The sequence below is a fragment of the Gopherus flavomarginatus genome, chromosome 9 (assembly GCF_025201925.1).
Source record: "Gopherus flavomarginatus isolate rGopFla2 chromosome 9, rGopFla2.mat.asm, whole genome shotgun sequence".
Taxonomy (NCBI): domain Eukaryota; kingdom Metazoa; phylum Chordata; order Testudines; family Testudinidae; genus Gopherus; species Gopherus flavomarginatus.
Window position 1 is genome coordinate 9,627,985 of NC_066625.1, and position 21,887 is coordinate 9,649,871.

At 52.8% G+C, this 21,887-nt stretch overlaps 1 protein-coding gene across 2 annotated transcripts in view; it reads right to left on the bottom strand.

The window, feature by feature from the left end:
* The window catches only part of SLC29A4 (solute carrier family 29 member 4), a 30,587-nt gene extending 9,023 nt beyond the window's left edge, over window positions 1-21,564 (bottom strand). For both annotated transcript variants that reach the window (XM_050966572.1, XM_050966571.1), the window contains exons 1-10: window positions 21,494-21,564; window positions 13,320-13,492; window positions 10,811-10,942; window positions 9,755-9,868; window positions 8,728-8,856; window positions 7,030-7,104; window positions 4,538-4,803; window positions 3,281-3,416; window positions 1,986-2,173; window positions 1,203-1,443 (exon numbers count right to left, since the gene is read on the bottom strand). In XM_050966572.1, the coding sequence (XP_050822529.1) occupies window positions 1,203-1,443; window positions 1,986-2,173; window positions 3,281-3,416; window positions 4,538-4,803; window positions 7,030-7,104; window positions 8,728-8,856; window positions 9,755-9,868; window positions 10,811-10,942; window positions 13,320-13,482 (1,444 nt within the window). In that variant the 5' untranslated portion in view covers window positions 13,483-13,492; window positions 21,494-21,564. The remainder of the gene's footprint in view (window positions 1-1,202; window positions 1,444-1,985; window positions 2,174-3,280; window positions 3,417-4,537; window positions 4,804-7,029; window positions 7,105-8,727; window positions 8,857-9,754; window positions 9,869-10,810; window positions 10,943-13,319; window positions 13,493-21,493) is intronic.
* Between the last annotated feature and the right edge of the window lie 323 nt (window positions 21,565-21,887).

Below are 21,887 nucleotides of genomic sequence, written 5' to 3' on the forward strand. Positions count from 1 at the left end.
CCAGTGACGATGCTACCAGGCCAAAGGAGAGTGAGGGTGCATCCGGTTACTGGTTTGTGCTCTGCAGTGTATGGGGTGCAGCGTTCTGGCTCCACAGTGGACCCTTAGAGCAGGAATTGGATCAGCATGGGCAGGAGGCAGCCACCAGGACGGGAACTCGACCAGGGCCAAAATGGTGCCACCCACCCCAAAGGGACAGCAGGATCCTCACACCTGCGTTGACCTCCTGCCCCTCTCCTGGACTCAGTTCAGCCCGAGAGAGAGCCCAAGCATAGGTGATCTTAGAAACCGGGCTTCTGGGGAATGACTCTCTTACTGGGCTGGCACCACTGGGTAAGTCGCTCTCTGTGCCAGTGCTGCTTGCAGAACGACATGCAGGGCAGTTGGCACGTAGGTGCATCGCCAAGCTTTGTATGGCTCTGGCCTGAAGCTCTCTGAGCCTGGGGGCTCTTGCAGGGATAACAAGGAACAGGAGAGGGACCTGACCGCCCATTGAGGCCTGTTTCCAACCTGCACCCGTTTAATATTTGGGAGTGATCCAACCTCGTCCTCTATCCCCACCCAGGCACAACTGGTCTCTCCCTGCTGCAGTAAGGGTCTCTCCACACTACTGAGAGCTGTGTACATGTAACCGGGATGGGACCTGGTTCCATGCACACAGCATCTTTCCCCCCACTGGCTGCCCACACCTACCACATCCCACAGCAATGTCTGCAGCAATGCATTCTGGGTACATCTGAGCAATCTTCTGTGCTGCCTCAGCTGCTGCTTCCAGGTGCACTTGGGGCAATGCAGCTGAAGCAGCATGGGAAATCCCCTCTCATGCACACACATGGGAAGTTGGGGGACTTACTAATTCGGTTATAGTGGCAGGGCCCAGCCACATGAAATGCAGGTGCCAACCATGTTACAGGGTCATGAACAATGGCAAACCACAGCACACTATCTGGTTAGGAGCCACCTGCTAGCCCTGGGGTGTGTGGCCATGTGTTAGCCCAGCTAAGAACTCAGCTGCACCTGTAGTGCAGATGGGCCCGAAGGCGGGAGCAGTGACAAGGGTGTGGCAGTACAGCCTAGTCCCCTTCTGACCGTGGGAAACACAAATGGAACATGTGATGTTGTGGGTCTAGCCAGCACTGTCCCTACCTCCCTACACGGTTCCCATGAGCGGCTGGCATGTGTCAACACATTATTCCTCCTACCTGCCAGTTCCCGCTGCTCCGGGCTCACTTTGCCAGCAGCTAGGATCATGGGTACGCTGCCGAAGTACCCATTGGTGATCCCCATGAGGAGGGAGAAGATGCAAGGCCAAGCAGGGTGGCTGAAGGTGGGTTTCCCACTGGGGTACACGCACATTATAAAGAGGGGAATGAAAATCACTCGCAGGCAGGAGTAGATGAGAAGGTGGGTCCCTCTCCAGTCATAAGGCAAGGCAGCCAGGATCTAAAACACAGAGGGAAAGTCCCATTGTGTTGCAAAGTAAAGCGACTTCTGGAGTAAAATCTAGATCAATAAAATGCGAGGCTGTTCAGGAAGCCGGCCTAGACTGAGTGATTGTTTCAGAGCAAAAAAGTCACTGGAAACAAACAGGTCTCTACTGCGGCATCTGAAGGAATCCAAATTTAGCCCATTCTCAGTAACAATCCAATGCCATTTAGACCAGACCCTCAGCCCAAACACACACCAACCACATCCTTAATAACACACCAGATCAGCAGAAAACCCGGTTCTAACGGATTGGTTTTCTAATAGCAGAGGAGGGAAGACAAAGTCTGTAAAAATATGCACTGCAGGAAGTCATGAGCCACTCCAAGCCCATGGCCTGAACCTGGGCATTTGACTCCCATTTCTCTTCCACGGCAGGGGTAGATTGGCCATCAGACGAGACCTGTTCCTTAGTAACCTACTGCTCATCTGGCACCTCAATGGCTACCCACCCTCCCCAAGGAAGCCTGCACAGGAAGTCTAGCCAGGACCCCTCCTACCTTGCCTACAAAGTCCGAGAGGTTGAAGACAGCCATGATTAAGATGGGGAGCCACTCCCCAAGAGTGCAGTTGCGGATCTCTGACTCCAGCCCAGGAAAGAGGCACAATGTGATGAAGTAGGTCATGGCTATGGAAAGCATGTAGGCCCAGATCACCCTGGAGACAACGTAGCGATGGAGCATCATGTCTGGAGGAGGACACCAAAACAACTCTTCAGCTTATTACTAAACCCATGCTCTCGCCCCTGCACAGCAAGGCAGTGAGTGGTTCAGCTTCGCCAGCCTTCGCCCGGGTCTAGGGGTGCTCACAAAGGCACTGAATAGTTCTGCACGTGAACAGATGCTTTCCCGGCATGCGGCAGAGACATATCAATCCAGAAGACCACACTGGCTTCTGTCCTCAGAACTCTGACCCCATCTCCCACATTGGAAACCCATTTGTCGGTGCCAGACTCCATTGCTGTTCAAATGACTTCAGCAGAACTCAGGGCTGAATCCAGCAGGCTACCTAAGCAGTCTCTCTGATTTCCATCGGACACTAGAGCGGTATGAATGCTGTCATTCCACACATTGTGTACATGCCACAGCTGCAACTCCAGGGAATAGCTAACTTACACTAGCTGTGACCTCCTTGTCCTCCCCTGCCCCCGTGAGGGCAAACAAGCGAGAGAGACTACGGTAGCTGGCAGTGTTATTTTATGTCCAGTGCTTGGCAGAAATGTTGCCTCAGACTCCCTGTGATGTGCATCATGGGATACCATGAGATTACCTCACTTTGGCCTAAAAGTTTCTCTGCCTCCACAGCGTGATGTGTTGGATAGATTCCACCTCCCACACCAGAGACAGCTGCATCTCAGAGATGTTGTGTATATCTAGAGCACGAAGCGTTTGGGGGTGGAAGGTCTATCCTAGGGATAGACGTCTATGGCTGCCATCACAGTAACCTCTGAGTGCCTCGCACACACTGATGAACTAGGGGCACGTTTTCACCCCCTTTGTGAAGATGGAGCCGAGGCATACAGAGAATAAGTGACTTGCCCAAGGTCACATCAAAATGCTGTGGTGAAGGAGGAGCTGACCCCAGATGTCCTGAGCCTTTAGTAAAGGAATATCCTTCCTCCCACAACGACACGACAGAAACGCTCAAGCGGACGCAGTACTATAAAAAGGTGACAGTTCCACTTTAAATGGCAGCCTCTGAAAGCCCCTTTAAGTGAGAGTGGGACCAGTGAGTGTCAGGGAGGGTCTGGACAGCCCGGCTAGCAGGTTCCTGCAGCTGGACACTGGCGTCCTACCTCGGAAGCTGGGCCAGCTCCTTTTGATTCTTGGTCGAGGGACGTCAAACCTCACGTAGGTGCCGCTGCCAGCCAGCTCAGCTTCATGCCCCAGGCTGCCCGAAGGGGAGCCCACCTGCCCACAAGGCCGATTTTCCTGGGGAAAGCACAAGAGGGATCTGGGTAGCATTGAGCCAGGGGGTATTTTGCAAAGAAAAGCTCAGTGGGAGGAGGGGGAAAGACTCTGGGAACTTATCCGGCTTGATGTAAGACCGTCCAGCTGTCACTAGCAAAGCCAGAATGGATGAGGTCAGTGGCTCTAATACACTTCACCCAGTGAGGGCAGAGGGAAATACGGGTTAGACTGAGCATTCAGTTTATGTGCCATGCTAGGACACTCACCTTTATTGTACAGCTTTATAGACAATATTTCAGCTTCTCTCTGTACCTATGCACCAGTAGAGGGCGCCACATACCTCCTAAAAGAGGGGCGCTCACGTTTTTCCATAGTGTGCACAACTACGGAAAGTAGGTTGTCTTGTAGGCCCATCTCCTCTCCCATTCCGGGCTGCACAGCCCACCTCCCCTCCCATGCCCAATTGTGTACCATCCCTGTGGCAACCTCAGCAATTGTTTGCACAGGACAGTAATGGTAAGAAAATCTTAAATATCTTTTTAATGTCTTAATGTCACAGCTACAAGCAAAGAGCAGGGGCCAGAGTGCAGAGATCAGGTGGCCTACCAGAAAGCGCTGAACCGGCGACAGGGTGGCAACCTCGGTCCTAAAGCCAACTGAGATGCAGGCCAATGATCACACTCATTCATGAACATCGTCTGTGATGGGCTAGAGCTCGGAGTGCTGCATTTCTAGCCTATTACTCTGCCTGCGAAGCTGAAGAAGGAGCCCTGCTAATGCCCTTCGGCAGGGACTTGTGTGGCAGACAGACCGTGATGAGAAGCAAAGCATGGTTCTCATGCCAAACAACTGACACCACTGGTTGGAGCTGCTCCCATGGGCCCACCTTGCTGCTTTTCTGGGTCTGAGGGCAGATGCTGTGCTCCGAGTTCTAACCTAGTTCTGGATTCTGCATCAAAAGGCCAACTGGACCAAACCAGCATATGTTTGTACACCTTTGTCAGGCCTTCCCTAGGAGATAGCTTCCCCAGCACAGCAGCTTCAGGCCAGCAGCAGGAGGCCCAGGTCAGAGGCAGCAGGACTCCAGTGAGATCTAAAAGCCCTGGCACACCCGCCTACATAGCACAGAAAGAGAGACTTACGAATCTGATGTCCTCTGCAGTGACGTCGTGGTGAACCCTGTATCCGGTGTCGTGGTCTGGGACCCCTTTGCCCGCAGGAGCGCCCTCTCGGGAGCAGGTGGTGTAGTACCGGACGAAATGGGTGCGCTTCACCAGCAGGTGGAGAATGAAGCACATGAGCTCGATGCCGATGGAGATGAAGAAGAAGATGATGGTGTTCTCCTTCTCGTCCGACAGGAGGAGTTTGGTGAAAATGCGGCTGAGGGAGATGATCACCCCTGCAGTGCCTGAGCAGAAGAGAGCACAAGCAGGCCCATTGGCACAGGGGGTCCAGGGACAGTGCGCAGCTTAATGGCCAGGGCTGCAGAGCCATGCTGGAGCGGGTCTGAAACCCACTGACAAGGACAGAACCCAAGATGTGACTCGGTGGCCAGGCCAGGCCTGTCTTGGCATGGCGAGTAGGCTGGTGTGGGCTGGATGGAATGAGAACTGAGAACTGATGTGAGCCAGCAGCTACTCTGTGAGCCGAGATGATTTCTGTCAGTAAAGCTGATTCCCTAGTACTTCCCCCAGCAACACAGGAGAACAGGCACCTGGTCCCGGCCTTGTTTGCTTTGGAGTTAGCTGCAGTGAGGGAAAGTGAGTGGAGAGTCCAGTGGCGCAGCATTTGTTCCTCGCTGCAGGTATCTACCCGACAAAGGGGTGAGGCACAGGAACTGTTTGTTCTCTCTCCCTGCTGGGAGACGGCTCATCTACTGCTGGAGGAAATACAGGGGAATCGGCTCACACCACACAGACCTGGCGCTGCCCTGTCGGCTGGCAGTCCCTGGCAATGCTCATGCTTTGCTCTCTTGTGTGTTAGCAGCAGCCGCACACGTGCATGCTCCCCTCTGCCAGTCAGCGTATTTCCCCAAGGAATCCAGGAGCTAGCACTAGGTAGAGGGACAATGCCAGAGTTTTCATGCCACTCCTTGTAAGCGGAAGGGACAGGCCAACCACACTGCTGTTCATTACCCCAGCCCATGGGAGAGGGCAGCCTTTCTTTCTGGCCCACATGCCCACTGTTAATTACAGTTTTTCTCTGTCTGGCGTAGGGCCAGCTGGCCACTGATGAAAACACCAACCAAAGACCAGCGAATTTCCCCATCAGTCAAAATATCAGTGAGAGCCCCCCAGCTGTCATCAGTTAGCGCATCTGCCAGTGGTAGGTGGTGAGCGTGCCCACCACCTGCTAGCATGTGCCAAGGCCAACGGGTCTGAGCACAGCAGGATGTCAAATCCATTCTCCCGGCCAATGGCTGTTGACTTTACCAGGAAAAGACTAACACCTATTCTGGACAGCAGCACCCGAGGAGTGAGCAGCCCGCCGGTCAGTTTCCAGCGAGCCATCTCAGAAAGCAGGGGTGGAGACTGAGCGATTGCTGGGCTGGCTGGGCCAACATACGCTGGCAATGGGGGATGGAGCGGTTTTCTAAAGAAGACTCAGCTAATAATGAATGAAGGCCTTTGCTGTGTACATTGGAGGGTGGGCTGCAATCTAACTGGGACGGAGGTCACCCCTACCCATACCCCTGGTCACGGCAGAGACTCCATCCTCTGTTCTACACGCTGTAAAATGCCATGGGATGTGAGTGTGCTGTCTGCATGCTGCCCTCCCCTCTACAGAGCCAGAGAGACAGCTGTAGAAACACGGCGGGTACATCTACATTGCAACAGTGACTGCAGCACGTGGAGACATACCCGAGCTAGCTACCAACCACAATGAAGCACAGGGGCTAGTCACCCGAGTAAGTGCCCCAGGTCCCAGGAGTGCTTTTACAGGCTGCACTGAAGTCCAGGCAGCCACAGCTTCACAGCTATGAGCACTCGGGTGAGCTAGACTCCAGCTAGCTCAGGTATGTCTACATACGCTGCAATCACACCTCTGACCTCAGCGCAGCCGTACCCCGTGTATGCGACTTTGCTCTGGGCGTAATGGTACCAGATTGCTCAAGGCGGACTCCGCCTAGACTTCTTAGCGTGGAGAAGTCACATCTCTCGGCAGCATCTTCCCCAAGAACCTGACATTATGGTGGATGGAACATCCAACCCACCTCTGCCTAGGTCTACCCTGTCGGCTAGAGATGCTCCCAGCATGGGAAGCAGCAGCACAGGGTAACCACCCCAAGCACAAACTGCCTGAACCCTGTGGGTATGTACTCAGGGCGGCCAGCCCACGACACTGATCATGGCTGCCCGTGCTGCCGTGGCTAGCACAGTAGCTTGACATGAGATGCCTGCGTGAGCTGGGAATCACATCTGAGCTCCAAGCATAGACGTCGTCTCTGTGTCATGCCGGAGGTCTTTATTACATGTGCCAACTAATGAATACATCTAGGAGAATGGTACGACTAAGGATGCAGTGGCCAAGGTGCCAGCCAGCAGCTGGCTAATGAGCCTATTATCTAATCAGAATTGCGAGTAGCTCTGCCAGCTAGCAGGCTTTAAGAATCCTGGGTTAGGAGGATACTCACTCTCGCCAGTCATCACCCCCTGGGTGTACCGCTTGGGCAACATCCCGGTGTAGCCGTAGAAACTGGATTGCTGCACTTAAAGAGAGAGGCATACCGAAAAAAGAGAGGAGAAGAGGTATTATTCCCTACCCACAATTCCGGGGGATCTAACCCAAATATATTGCTGGGAGTCCTACCGATGTCCCTGGAGCTGCTGAAGCAGGAGAGGTTGGTGCAGTTTCCTACCTACAGTTCTGATTCAAGAAAGCACATGCTTAACTTTAAGCTCATTGTAGCTGGGGAAGGACTCAAGCAGGTCTAAGCGCTTCCATGAATCAGAATCGCCTTCTTCATTCTTGCCAACGCTATAAGAAAACAATACTGTGGAAAGGCACCAGCTTTCGGTCTTGGATACCTCTGGCACACGAGAGCCCTAGGTACTAAAAGCAAAACTGTAACAAGGTGTTGGTGGTGGTGTGTGTTTGCAGGAGAGGGGTGCAGACTGAACCCTGTTGTTTACAGATGAGAAGCATCGTGTGAACGACTCGTGTTCCAGAGTGTTAAACAGCATCATAAAGAAAATCATAAAAAGGCTGTAAACACACCTGGGCTAGCTAGTGCTAATTAGCTGCAGAAGGCTGGGTTTTTATGGGATGAAATATGGTTGGCGAATAAAAGTCATGCACCTGGGGATTGCACTGGGATTAACAAGTCCTGCTGCCCAGCAGCTGCACAGGGCCCTGGAATTTCATTATTCCAAAGCATTCAGCCTCAAGGGAAAAGGCTTTGGTTAGCGCAGTAACAACTGGGCTTGATGGCTTTTGGGTTACTAATATTTTCAAAACGAACCAGAAACTCAGCAGCTGGAACAGCTGGAACAGCAGGCAGTGATTCAAAAATCATAAATGTGTCTCCTTAGCTCAAAAACAGGCACTTCACAGAGCCCAAAATGGGAGGGGGAACCTCCCCACATACACTTTTTCCACCAGACAAGAGGTCGGCTTCAATTCATGTTCTTTTCTATCTAATCTATCTGCCTAGTACTCGTATGCCCTACCCCATTAGCACTTCCCAACAGAACCAAGAGGCCAGCTGGCAAAGCAAGGAGCAGCCGTGGCTATGCTGATTTACCCCAGCTTGGGATCTGGCCCTACTGACTGCAATTGACGTGGTGATGCTAGGGATGCACGTTTGATTGAGGATGGGTTCGGTGGGTACGGAGTTTGGTATTTGGGGGTTCCAGGAGAAGCTGAAAGCCCCCCAGACCATCAGGCAGCACTTTATGCAAATATAATATTATGCAAATATATGCCATTTAATGCAAATCAGACATCTGGTTTTTGCTGGAAGGTGCGCATGCTGTTTCATGTGCTATGGGTTACGGGGTGTTCCTGGGATCTGAGAAGAGCAGATGTAAGTGACTGAACAAATCTACTTCAGAAGAAGAGCGGGGACATGGACCAGGGAGCAGGGATCTGGAGTTTCAGGCAGCAGCAGGTAGCCCATTAGCAAACCGCTCAGTTATATGGACCCAACAGAAATGTCAGAAGGTTTGTTCCTGCTTTTCCTTGCAAGGAAATAGGATCTTTGAGGGGAGGGGCAGTTTCCTCCTTCCAGATACTCCCCTCTCTATTTTCAAGCAGGCCTTGTACCCTGAAACAAGAATCTGCTCTCCCCAAAACCACCTGGCCTGTCCTCCTTGTGCCAGTCTTCACATACCTGTGCAGCCGAAGGCCACGACCCCTACGGCTATCAGGTTAATAGCATACGCTTGCCTGTGGCTGAAGAGCTCCAACCAGACATCGCAGATACTGACGAAGAGAAGGGGACCCAGAGCGAACAGGTATCCTGCAGCGAACAAGATGGAGACGGGAGTCAGTGAGCAGAGAGCAGAGCTGGAAGCTAGCCTTTGGACTGGCTCGGGACAGCAATGTGATGAGTTCAGCAGCCTGTGGAATCCCAATGAAACCCCAATGGGCCAAGCGCCAGAGCCACTAGAACAGCCTGGAGGGAGAATGCGTCCCTGCCCTGAGGCGGAGATGGACTTACAGAGCACATGAACAAGGGGCCAGAGAAACCCCTCGTTTCTTTCCATCTATGCCAAGATGGCTTTAGTTATTTAACTGCTTATAGGGCGAAATGGAATCCTAGGTATCGACATGTGGGTTCCTCATCATGTTTGAGTTTCTAGGCAGCCAGATGTTTGTGTCCAAACGTCTGCCTGATCATATGTCTGGTGTCCAGCTAATGGTGTATCTGATTGACTGCGTGGCTGGAAGTTTGGGTGTTTACACAGGATGCTGGGCTAAATCTAAGTGACTGGGTGGCCTGAGGCTTGGGTGAATGGAAGATGCTGATACTGCTTTGTACATGACCAGCCCAGATTTCCCAACCCCCTTTCCCCTGGAAACTGAACAGAAGGTATCTGCACACATAACACGCATCTCATCCTCACTGCTGGGAGATCAGGCAGGGAGCAGAACTGACACTCTGGTACCCTGAAGGGACCAAGAATGGGCAATGATATCTCAGTACTTGCAGCCTTTTTCCAGGTCAGTTGGTGGAGAGGTACTGGAGACGCGCTGGAGATGGGAGTAGACTCCACCCTTCTGGCAAATGCTAGCCTGACTGCTTGCACCAATGAGATGGGAAAATAGCCAAGGAAATATGGTAGCCCCGGAATGTGGGGGTAGGCTTGGGTCCTGTTTGGAACCCTGGGGCAGGGGAAGGAAATGGAGAGACCTACCCACAGAGATCCTGGTGTGCAGACTCAGCAGCTCCACCAGGGCATTGTTCAAGATGACAGCTACCAAGGCTACCAGGATGTAGGTGAGGCTCATATCAAACACAATGGAGGTCCCTGCAGAGCAACAGAAGAGGTGAGGGTGGTCAGCAACGCTCCAAGAGCAGCGTCGGACTGAGGGCAATGATTTCAGCAGGGCGAGTAGGGTGCTTTCACGCTACTGCTGATCACAGGTCTGTGTTGGCACCTTGGTGAACAGAATTTGGGGTCTGGTGGCTGTTCTGTATTTCCCCAGCCCACCTTTCTGGTTTATCTGAGGGCTGAACCAGGCTTAGTGTTTATCGTGCCATTGTTTGGGTAACTTAGCTGCGGCCGCAAAGAACAATTTCAGGGTTGCATCGTCTAGGGATATCCAGGAACGGGAAACATTTTCCAGATTGTGGAAATAGGCAGCCAGGACTGTCTGAAATAGAAGGCTGTGGAATGATAGAGAGTGGGGTGAGGGTCTGGAGAGATACCCCATGGGCAACACAGGAGATGCTTGTGGGGCAGCTGCACATTTTTTATAGCTCCACTTTGCACTCAGGATACAAACACCACTGGGTGATACTGCTCTCATTAACTGGGCTACATTTGTGAGTTCAGGCTGGTAGACATTCAGCACCTGTAAATATTTGCATCCAGAAGAACTGGGAGACCAGGACCAGTCCTATTTCAAAACCAGACTCACACCAAACACACAAACACTCACTTTGGCAGCCTCTGTCTTTTCAACATCCTAGCACCAGCATCTAGGATCTCCTGTCACTAAATCTGACTGTATTTGCTATTGGCATTTCACATCAGGAATCCTGACTGCTGGCTTTCAAAGGTTAAATGCGAACTGGAAATCAGCAGCCTGTCCGGGCTGATTTTCCCCTCTGCCTGTCAGACTAGCATTCTCCTGCTAATGAGGACTCGGACGTGACAGCTTCCATGTCATGTCCTGGCTCAGTGTGAATGAAATCCAGGGAGCAGAGCCTGGGACATCCCAAACCACCATCGCTGGGAAGGACCCACCTGGATATTTGTGATGCAAATAGTCCACATCTGTGATAAAGCTGTTGTACGGCAGGAGAAATCCAACCCCTGCTAGCAGCATGGCAAAGTAAATCCCATGGTATCGATCCTGGGGCTCGGGGTCTTCCGAGGCTACACGCCGAAATAAGACAGAACAGGTGACAGTTATGCTGATGGGCCGCTTAGAGCCGGACACAGAGTCCTACAGCCAGCCTGGGATATATATCGAGAGGCAAACGGATTTATTGTTCACTGAGATGAGGTACAGAACATTCCCAAAAGACAGGCGCTGTCTGTGTCTTGCAGCTTCAGTAAGAATCCCCATTGTATTCATTCCAACTCTCTTCTCTCCCATGAGATGCTGCAGTGCCATTATTCTACGCGATCACCCGCACAGGAATAACCAGACTAGACCAGTGGCCCAGCTCCTCTGGATCCTGTCTCTAACAATAGCCAGCCAACGGTACTACACTCATACGTATGGATCTGTGAACACGTGCCTCTGTTCACCTACCTCTAGTTCCCAGCCTTCCACACTGGGAGCAAAGAGTGAGGTTTTCTTATCACATAATTAAATGGTCCCTGTACTAGGAGAAGTTATTTATCTCCGCAGCCATACATATTTCCACAGAATCACTGACCCCAGCCCAGTCACACTTCTGCACGTGAACCCCCCCGAAAAGAGCAAAGCAGAGATGCCTGCTTGTTATCTCACGTGGGCTCGCAAGGGAACATCTGGGGGCCCCAAAAGAGCAACAGCTGTATTAAATCTCAGCCCTTCCCAAAGGGCCAGCTAATGGCCCAGGAGTGAGTGCTCCACAAGGCTATGTGGGAAAGCAGCTCTCAATCCCTAACTCCTCATTACAGGGTCGGAGAGCTCCAAGACGGATTATACAGCCTTTTTATTACAAACTGTGAATGGCGGGATTAATGTTCGATAGCTGTATTGCAGGGTTCCCATAATGTGCCCAATGCCAGACTCACCTATGGAGCTCCACAAATAAACACCAGCCTGGCTAAACTGCACTCTGTGAATAGAGACATTTCAACAGTGACGCTGGCAGCACAAGAATACCAGGTCTTTGATGTGCAATGGATGGAAGTAATCTGGTATGAAGCAGTCCCGTGCCAACCAGTGTACGTCCAGGGAGTGATTGGCACAGGTTCAAACCTAGGGCCAGAGCTGCAGCTGGTGCAAATGCAACTAGCCCCAGTGGAGGTAAGGTAAGGATCTGTCCTACAAATGGCACCTGCTCAAGTGACTCAGCCTGTGAGATGTTTGGAGTAAACTCTCAAATAAGATCATCTTGGCCAGGGGAGCGACTGCTCGTTAATTGCTTTCATGTCATCTGGGAACACACTGCAGTTACGACATGTCGGAGTCTGCACTGTTAAAATACCGGGGGCTCTGCACAGGGAAGTGGTAATGTGTGTGCCTTGCCAATAGCACAGACCCCCAGGCTCCCCACTGCCCCGGCATCATAAGGAGAGGAATGAAACGAGCCACAGAGAGGCCTGGCAGTGAAGGGGGAGTGGTTAAGAGCAGAGGGAGGAGCCATGATAAATCACACACTTCCTCATCCCAGCCCTAAGAATGGCCTTTCTTACCCAACCCTGCTGGGATGTCAAAGCCTGCACACGTCCTTCAAGGGAAGGCTCAGCGGGAGGGTGGGCAGCCAATAGCCACACAGTTGCTGGCCCAGTCATGTCCCCTTGGCTAGTGAGCAGAGAAGCGTCCGTACTGCCTCGGACCCATGCGGTTGGGGAATTCCCTGCTTGTTCTGGTGGGTCCTGGCTGCAGCATCCCCATGCCCGTCCTGGGGATGTGGGAGGGTGTGTCACCCCTGTGCCAGTTACAAAGCCACAAAGCTTTGGGATTAATTTGTTCTCCCCACAGGCTGCTTGCACCACAGGAGAACGTCCGGGCCATGGCGATGGCTCAGGGGCTGCCTGGACAGCAGGCTCCACTCAGCAGTTATGCTTAAGGACTGGGCCAAATGGCTCCTGTACAATAAGAACCAGCCCCAGACGCTGGCCAAGATTTGAACCGAACCTTCTGGAGGCTTGGAAAAAGTTCACCGAACGTATCGTCGTCATCATTTCCACCTTGTCCTGTGGTCTCTGTGCATCCGGGTCTCATTTGGGCCTGAAGCATTACCACAATGAGGTAACGGCTGCTCAAGGGGCGTGTCTGGCCTGGCCAGAAGACCTTGCAAGAAAGCCCACCCTGTGAGATCTTCTGACTCAAGAAGCCAGGATAATCTGAACACCTGGCCAAAGTCTGGGGGGCAAAGCAGGGTTTGCCCGTCGCTCTGTGATACGTGGAGTGTTCTGCTGGTTGGGGCAGCACTGGCTATGACAACGTTCTCTCTCCCCGCTTCTCTCCCTGCATCCAGGGAGCCACCTCAGCAGTCTGTCACTGCCATCGCTAGGTGCCCCCCTCAGCCTTTCCTCCATGCTCCCTCCTTGTGAGCCAGGAGAGATGTGAAGCCCAGCCGCCAAGCCCTACCTGGCTCCATGAAGGTGAGGACTCCCTTGGCCTGATTCCCTTTCGCCTGTAGCTCCTCCTCCTCCAGCTGGTAGCTGTCAAAGCTGAAGCTCATCACCACGTTCCCCTCGGGGGTCACCATGGGGCTGATGTCCTTGAAGAGATCTCCTCTGACGGAGCCCATTGTGGCTGACCTAAAGCAAGAGAGGGCAGCAACACACCATCAGCTCATTCCCAGCATCGTCCTCAAGGGATACCCCCTGGGGACTTGTTCCCAACAGGGCCAAGGGCTCAGCTAACATAATACGTCATAGGGAAAACATTAAACGCTCCATGCAAAATAGTACAGTAGCTAGTGAGGGAAAAGAGCTGTGAGGTCATCTGGCCCTTCCCCCTGCCGGAGCCAGAATGACCACAGCATCTGAAGTGCTTTGCCCTGTCTAGTTTTAACTGCCCCAAGCGACGGGGCTCCCACTGCTTTCCCTCACCTCACTGGCAGGACGTCTCTCCTGATAAACAGCCATTTCCTTTGCTCGGTCTCATCCTGTTTCTCCTAGTTACACCCCCTGGCATGAGCATTGGGCTACCCGTAAAAAGCAACCATGTCCCTCCACCCTGAGTCGCTGCAAAGTGGCACATGCAGGCCCAAACTAAGAGGTGACGGACACTAACCTGGTGTAATAGCCTGCCCCCTCCCAACACATCCCTAACACCAAGTTAGACACACTTCGATTCACACCCTCTCACTGACATACACCAACATTACACAACAACCCTGGCTCCTTCTCCATTGTCCCTCAGTAACTTTTGGCTCAAACGCGCTCAGTTTCTAAGATGTTTCTCCCCCTTATCTTCCAGCACCAGAACCTCAGCCAGGAGAGGCCAAGAGACAAGCTGGGGTCCTTCCTTCTCACATGTCCTCAGCACCAATAATACAGATCTTGCCACAGGGGAGCATGGGGTTCCCCAGGCAGGGACTGGTGTTTTGTTCTGTGTTTGTGGAGCACCTCACATAATGGGGTGCCAGTCCGTGACTCGGGCTGCCAGGTGCCACTGCAGTACAAGCACTATATAATAAACTATGACATGTGAGAGGGAAAGAATCCAGCTTGCCTCTCAGAGTTTGCAGGGCTGGTGGTATGAAAAATAGCACATCCTTCTGAGCCCGCTCGAGCTGTTCAGCTAGAACAGTGGACAACACCAGGAGAGACCTACCCATGGAACCAAGAACTCCATTTTATGAGCATGGGGCACCTTAAAGATGTCTCCATCACTATCACCGAACCGCTCCTCTGTTGTGCGGTACAAGAGTGAAGGCTGCCAGCTAAGTGTGGATAGTGTTCAGAGAAGGACTCCGAGGTGGGAAGCAATGGAGTGAAAGAAGAACCTGCAACAAAACCTCATAGAGAATTAAATCTGTGTAAGCTCTGTCTCTTCCCTGGTAAAAAGAGCTCTCTGTCTCTGGTGTCATCTGTGCCTTCTGCTTCTTGATGCTCTGAGCAGATCTTACACCAGGACTTCTCCCAGCACTACATGACCTGCAGTTTCCCCAACAGCCAGCACGTCCACATCCTTTGTGAGGGTGACTCTTGCTGGGAGAAGCTGGGACTACAGCTGTGAGCTCACCACAGCCGGTGTGATTTCACTGGCCCCTCCAGCGAAGCTTGTTGGGAGTGGAGGGGCTATGAGGCTCCCCTTTACTGCAGCAGTCTGCATGGCTGTTAGGGCCCAGGTACCTGAACCAGGGAATGGAAAGGGCTGCATCCACGCTAAAGAACTGTGTAACTGCAGCCTGTACTGGTGTGATTCCCACACTCGTCACCCTGTCCCACATGCACACAAAAAACTCCTTGGGCACGGCAGGGCCTTATGGATTGTTGCACCTATAACACCAACCGACCCCGGTTGGCGGCAGGCAGGATCGAACCTGGGACTGCTAAAGCTTAGGATATGATCCTCGACTGCATGAGCTAAAAGCCATGGGGCTCTTAGCTAAGGCTGTAGCAGATTCATTAAACTCTAGCTGGACGGGCAGTCATTAGCAGGGCACAGAGCACCACACCACGCAGGGATGGGTTACACACCTACCCCACAACGCCCAGCATAACTCCACAGAGAGGGTGCAGAGCAGCTAGGGGCCAGCTTGTCAGGTGACAGAGTCATTGCTCTGGGCTGTTGAGGCTCTCTGAAGGACTAATTGCACCACTGGTGCTGCCACACTACCATGGCTGTACTGCACAGTGGGGTGGCACTGTGTGGTGGGGTGTCCAGCTCAGAGCAAGTCCAATTGCAGCATGGCATGAAGACCTGCGCACTGTTGTTAGCGATGCTGGGTCTGGATGCAGGGCCTGGCACGCATATGCTACGGGGTTCTCCTGCACAGAATGAGGCTAGTGGGGTTCTCCGGTGCTCACATCCTGGGGACTGTTTCACAAGAACTAGATCGTCTCATAAACCCACCTTCCTGCCCAGTGCCCCGACCCCCCCTGCTTGGGTCTCAAAGCATTTCATTGCGCAGAACACCAACGAGGGCTCTACAGATGGGCTCGGAGTCAGAGCACCAAGTGCTCAAGAGCAGCTTTTTAACAGAGACAGAATGACTATCAGGGAAAACTGATCCCCCCCATTCCCAAAGGCCAGGAAGACTGTACTAAGAACCACCATCACACAGATCCCATCCTGCTGCCAGAGCCTTTGCACCTTCGCAGCTCAGGCGAAACACCAACAGCCAGGGCTTCTGCATCATTTCTCACAGCAGCTCACAACAGCTGGAAGTTTGGGACTGGAGGGTTGTGCATAGTTTCATTGTCAGCTCAGACCCAGAGCATTGCTCTGAGCAGGTAGCACTGCAGAGGAACAGTGTTCTTAGTGGACCAAATCCAGAGGGCCTTACTGAAGCAAACGGCCTTCAAAGCTAATGGGCCCGATCCACTGCAGTCAATGGGAGCTGTAGGCGCTTGGCAACTCAGAGGTTTGGCCTGATGGACGCTAGGACGAATCAAACCTGAGCAAGGCCCGGGGGATCTGGCCCTGAGTAAGACTGTCTCTCCTAGTGCAGAGACATCACAGAGGACAGTGCCAGGATCCCATGCACAGGCAAAGGGACCCGGTAAGGAGTGCAGGTTGGAGACTGCGGGCTGGTCTCAGGTTATTTTGTTGCAGGGCCACAAGGAAATCCAATGGCTCCTTCGCTCCCACTTGCCCCTTCATCCACTGCCCGGAGACCTAGCTCAGAGATGGCTATTTCGGCAGAGACCTTTAGGCCTGCCCTCAGATCGCCTTGCATTCTTTGCACAGGTGCGTTCCTTCCACGGACACTCCTTAAAGGATACTGCATTATCGTATACAATTCAGCACCTCGTGTGGTGGATCAAAGCGAGCCGCCTCTGGCTGACCCCTTCCTCTGGCAGCTCAGGGTTCTGCCTAGGCTGCAGAACATATCTTTGCTTCCAGGTCCAGTCACTGTCTCGTCCACCTCAGTAGCTTCTACCGCACTGGCACCAAACGCAAGAGCAGAGACAGCAGCTTTGAGCTGGGCTATCTAGAGAGCTTATCGCAAGCTTTGAGGGATGGTGTTAAGGTTTATCGCTGCTGCAAATCCCTCAATGAAAGCCTCCAAACCTGATAAGCCGGCAGGACGGGGCTGCTGCCACTCACTGGGGTTTTCACACTGACAGCCAGGGGCTTTTCTACCTTGGGTGTCAGGGTGACAGCAACAGCTGTCAGGGGTTTGCTTTGGTGCTGGGGCTTTAATGTCCCCACGCTCCTGCTCTGCAGCAGCCTGTCACATGCTTCAGTTTCAATAAATAAATCCGAGGAGTTTTTTTTTTTAATCCTCCGCTTTGCCAGGAACAATAATATGAAAAAGCCCAAGTCAGGGGCCAGAATAGACCAACCAAGGCGGCTTTGGCTCCAGACCAGGCAGTCAGCTGGGTTAAAGAGGACTTGGGACTGGCCACGAGACAGCATCGCTGGCTGAGAGAAGTGCCATGGGAGAGGCAATGCTGTCTGTGGTTAGAGCAGTGGGCAGGGTTCTATTCCTGGCTTGGATGCTGACTCATTGCATGCCCTTGGGAGAGTTGGTTAACCTCTGTGCCTCAGTTTACCTTTCTCTAATATGAAGATAATACCTTCTTCATAGGCTTTAGAAAATGTTTGTAAAGGCATTTGAGAGTCTCATCTGAAGGCAAAGGGCAAACTATTGTAACAAACTGGTGGCCCTCCTGCAATTTTGTGCTTGACTCTATGCTGTCTGTGTGATCAAGGAGCACTTCAACATGGGGAGAGAACCCAGTGCCTCCTGGTCTGAAAGCACAGGCCCTACTCCTTGAGCTGAAGGAGACACTCTTAGCAACATAAGAGTTCTGCTAAGAGTTGGAGATTCCCATTCCCTCCAGTAGAGGGCAGTGTAGATACAGAACCTTCCCGCAGGGCAGGCTGGAAGGCTGGTGTGATGTTTACTGTTCGCGCCCCAGGGCTGCATGATGTGGAGCATCAGCTGCTTCACACTGTCTGAGAGCTCGGTAATCAGTGGGACCATAACTTGAGGCTCCTGGTCACTCAGGACATCTCCTCCTTATCCTGGCCCTGGCTGGCGCTCTGGATTTCTGCAGCAGGACTGGGAGAGAATCGGCGCTTCTCAGTAGGGGATCCCCAAGCGAACGGCTTTGCAGGCAGACCCAGATTTGCTTGAACTGGCCCCAGCTCCACCATTCCCAGGGCTGTAATTTACAACCCAAATCGGTGGCTCCAAACCCCAAACCTGTGAGCCCAGCAGAGAGCAAGAGGAACTGCTTTAACCGATCCTTGCTATGAAGAGGGGCCACTTACGAAGAACCCCTTTAAACTTAACTGGGGCCGTGTTGCAGGGACCTAGCTCTGCCTCTAGATGGTGCTCTAGGACACCTCAGGCAGGAAAATGCCTCCCAGAGTTGGGAGTCTTTGGGTTTGATTTGTTTTCCGTTGTGGTGAGCACCACGTGTCTGGCTACCACAGTGAATGATGGCTCTGAAGAGGGGAAAAATCTACCTGCATATCTGGAATCCCAACAGGAACACAGTGATTCCATTAGGGGTCTGATACATTAAGTCTCCGACCCGACCCCAAGAAGCCTTGCAGGGAGGCTAGAGTTTGCAAAACTCCAAGAGGCTTTTGTGGAATCAGACAACACCAGCTGATACCTTGAATATTTGTTCTTAATGCAGCAACAGTTCATGCATATATGTCCACAGTTCTCTGCATGGTCAAAATCCTTTTAGATGATCCCCAGCTTCATTTCATTCCAAACACCATCAAAGGGTAGATCCTTATTTATAGTTATGTCTACTGTGTATTACCCCAACCACCCAATGGGTGTCAGTGGTGCTCCAGCAAAACACAGCTTTAGGCACACTCATCGGGGGAATAAAATGTTCCTAAAAACAGACTCATGGGGGGGGGGCAGGGGGGAATTCAATTTCAGTCATTTCCTGTCTCATTATGAGATGTGATGTTTGCTAGGATATAAAGATTTTCATGGAGTCTTAGCCACGGTAAACCAACAAGCCATACATTGGATAAACAAGGATAGAAACCTAATGCCTTATTTAACTGGGTTGCAGTCCCAATGTCACACAAGCTAATGAAAGTTATATTGACCCCTCAGAATCTAGTCCTTCCAAACTTTGATTGCTTCCTTGAGCCATAAACATATTTACTTATTCCAGGAACGTGCCACAGCATCCTCTGAATCTGTGTGATAGGCCAGTCAGTACCATTCTGCTAATAGCATAATCCACGGCCTCTGCCTCTGACATGTGAATGTTGTTCTTTCAGAGACTAAAGGTCAAAGCAGCAACAACAGGTCCTATACTCCAGCCACAATCTAAGGGACATGTGCCCTCTCCAACAAGCAGCCTGACAATGCAACAAGAGCAAAGCAGCTGAACTACTCAAGGTAACTGCAACCCAAAATTGATCCAAACCGAGCATCTTGATCATGGGCCTGGAATTTTTTGCCTGAACTTCCATTGAATGGAAAGGTGAGGGAAAAAATCTAGCTACTTGCTCCTACACAGAAGAAACGTAGGCCTCATGCATTGGGTCCAGGCACTGGACGAAGCTTGCAAGGTTTCATTTGGCAATATACAGCAACCTTGGAGTGTCACATTTTGAAGAAAATGAAATTACAACAGAAAACTGACCCCTAAGGCTCAGTCACCTTGAAGCACCAGAACTGACTGACTCCTGATCTGTTTCACGGGTTATTTCTTTAAGTGGGCTTCACTCCCTTTTAAAGGTGAGATGAAACAGTTGTTGACACTATGTGCTAGGAATCTGCTTACAGAACTGAGTTTGGAATTAGCACCTTTTTGTTGACTGTCAGGTCAGTGCTTTGTTATTCTCTGTGAGAGATGCAAGACCATCCAACCAGGAACAGAGCTCTGACTAGCTCAGACAGGCCTGGGGATGAATACAGATCCTTTCTGTATTATTTTTTGTTGAGAAAGTCACACTTCATTAACCTTTTCTTAACACCCTTCAGCAGAATAATGAGAGCAGCTAAAATTATTAAAAACAAACACAGCAAAAACCACTTACCAAACACCTGGTGCTAAAAGAAACAAATCAGATAAGACTAGACAGGAAATGGTCTCCAGACCCACCATAAAGCCCGTGGTAGATTTTTTTAAATAGAAAACCTGTTGGGAGAATACGCCTATTATAAAAGTCTCTTATCCAGGGAAGGCGCTTCCATTTAGGCGACCTAGGGCACCAGGATTTGGGAGGGTGCCACCCTTGGCAGCAATTCAGCTGCAGGGGGTCCTTCCGTGCTCTGGGTCGTCGTTGGCAAATTCTGCAGCGGGTCCTTCACTCACTCCGGGACCTGCCGCCGAAGTGCCCTGAAGACCAGGAGCGTGGAAGGACCCCCCCACACCGCCGCAGAATTGCCGCCAACGACCGGGAGTGCAGAAGGACCCCCGCCTAGGGTGCCCAAAACCCTGGCACCGCTCCTGCTCTTATCACAAATTAAACTTCTTCCCGTTATACTAGACCAATAAAACTGGGAACCATGGACAGTTACACAGTACAGGAAGGAATCTTTGCTGTTCTGCAGCCAATGCAATTCCTTAATAACACCCGGCCTGATGCTGCACTCACAGTGGGTTGACACTGGTGTGCATCCATTGCCATCAGTGCAGTTACTGCTCACTTACACCTCGATCAGCGAGAGAAGAATTGGGCCTTAGGCAAGTGACATCCCCAGTCCCTTTCCCGGGCTCAGAACTGAGAGGATGGGGAGAATGAAGCAATTCTCATCAGGAAGACTTTTGTGGTGTTTTTTAAAAATATTTTTGGTAGCAAAAATCTAGTAAATCTTGGGCTGGCTGGGTGCGGACAGTGGCTCTCCTCTAACAGGTCCGGGCAGGATTTATTCCCTTACCACTAAATGCTGCCTGGATTGTTAAACCCCAGCACTGGGCTGCCCCACAGTCGCTGATGCTCTCTGTCCCCAAAGCAACTTCTTCCCTCTCTCTAGCTCCTTCGCTCCTCTGCCATCTCCTAGCCCAGCTGCTGCCATGCAGCCCAAGGTGGGCTCCTTACTCGGCTGGGAACGAGGAGAGGGTTAGAAAAGCCGGGCTGGAAGGGAGCTAAACACTGCGGCTCGCTCCGGGCTCTGCTCTCCTGCGGCTGTCTAAAGCGAGGACCGGCGAGATGCCCGTCCCACTTCGTGCCAGCAAAGGCGGCTGATTTCTCCACCTTCCATCTGCTCCCCATTCACCCCCATGCCACGAGCCGGGCTCCTGGCTCCCTCCCTCCTGGGGGCGCTGCGCAAACACCCACGGTGCACGCAGACAGGGATTTGAAAAGCCCTGATTTAATTCCAGTGATGGGGGGGTCTGAATCCCGCAGCGATCAACCAGCCGCCGGGCGCCCCCCGGGGGGGGGCATTTTAGGGGTGGGAAGAGAGATGCCTCCAGGCAGGTTCAGAGCCCGGGGTGCACCTGGGGCGGATGGGGGTGGCTGTGTCTCCCCCGCCCCCGAAATCTCAGGCGAGGATTTACCCAGCTCCGTGCAATGTGCAACCTGCGCTGCTCGGGGTCTTTGTCCCCCGCCCCCGGGCCGCTGCCTGAGCCGGGCTGGGAGGGGGCCCAAGCCCCGGGGCCGGGCTCCAGCGTTGCCCAACAGGTTGGCCCCCGTCCTCCCTCCCTTACCTCTGGCCGGGCTGGCTCCGCCGCCGCCTCAGCGCTCCTGCCCGGCAGCCTTCAGCCCGGCCGCCTGAGCCGGCCCGCTGCCTCCCATCGCCCGGCCGCCGGCTCCATGCAGCCTCCGCCCGCTCCGGGCCGCGCTGGGGGGAGCGTGTGCGCGGCGGCCCTGCCCAGCCCAGCCCCAGCCCCCCGCTCCCGCCTCCTCCTGCAGCAGACAGCCCGCCTCCTCCGTCCTCTCCCCGCGGCGCCCACGCGCGCTCCGCCGCCCCACGCGCGCCTGGCGAGCCCCCGGGGGCGCCGCGCCCGGCCCGGGGCTAGCTAAGGGGTGGTGCCCGCGCCTCTGGTGCCAGCCCCAGGCAGGGCTCCAGCCTGCGGCTGGGGAGGGCAGGTGAACCTGGGT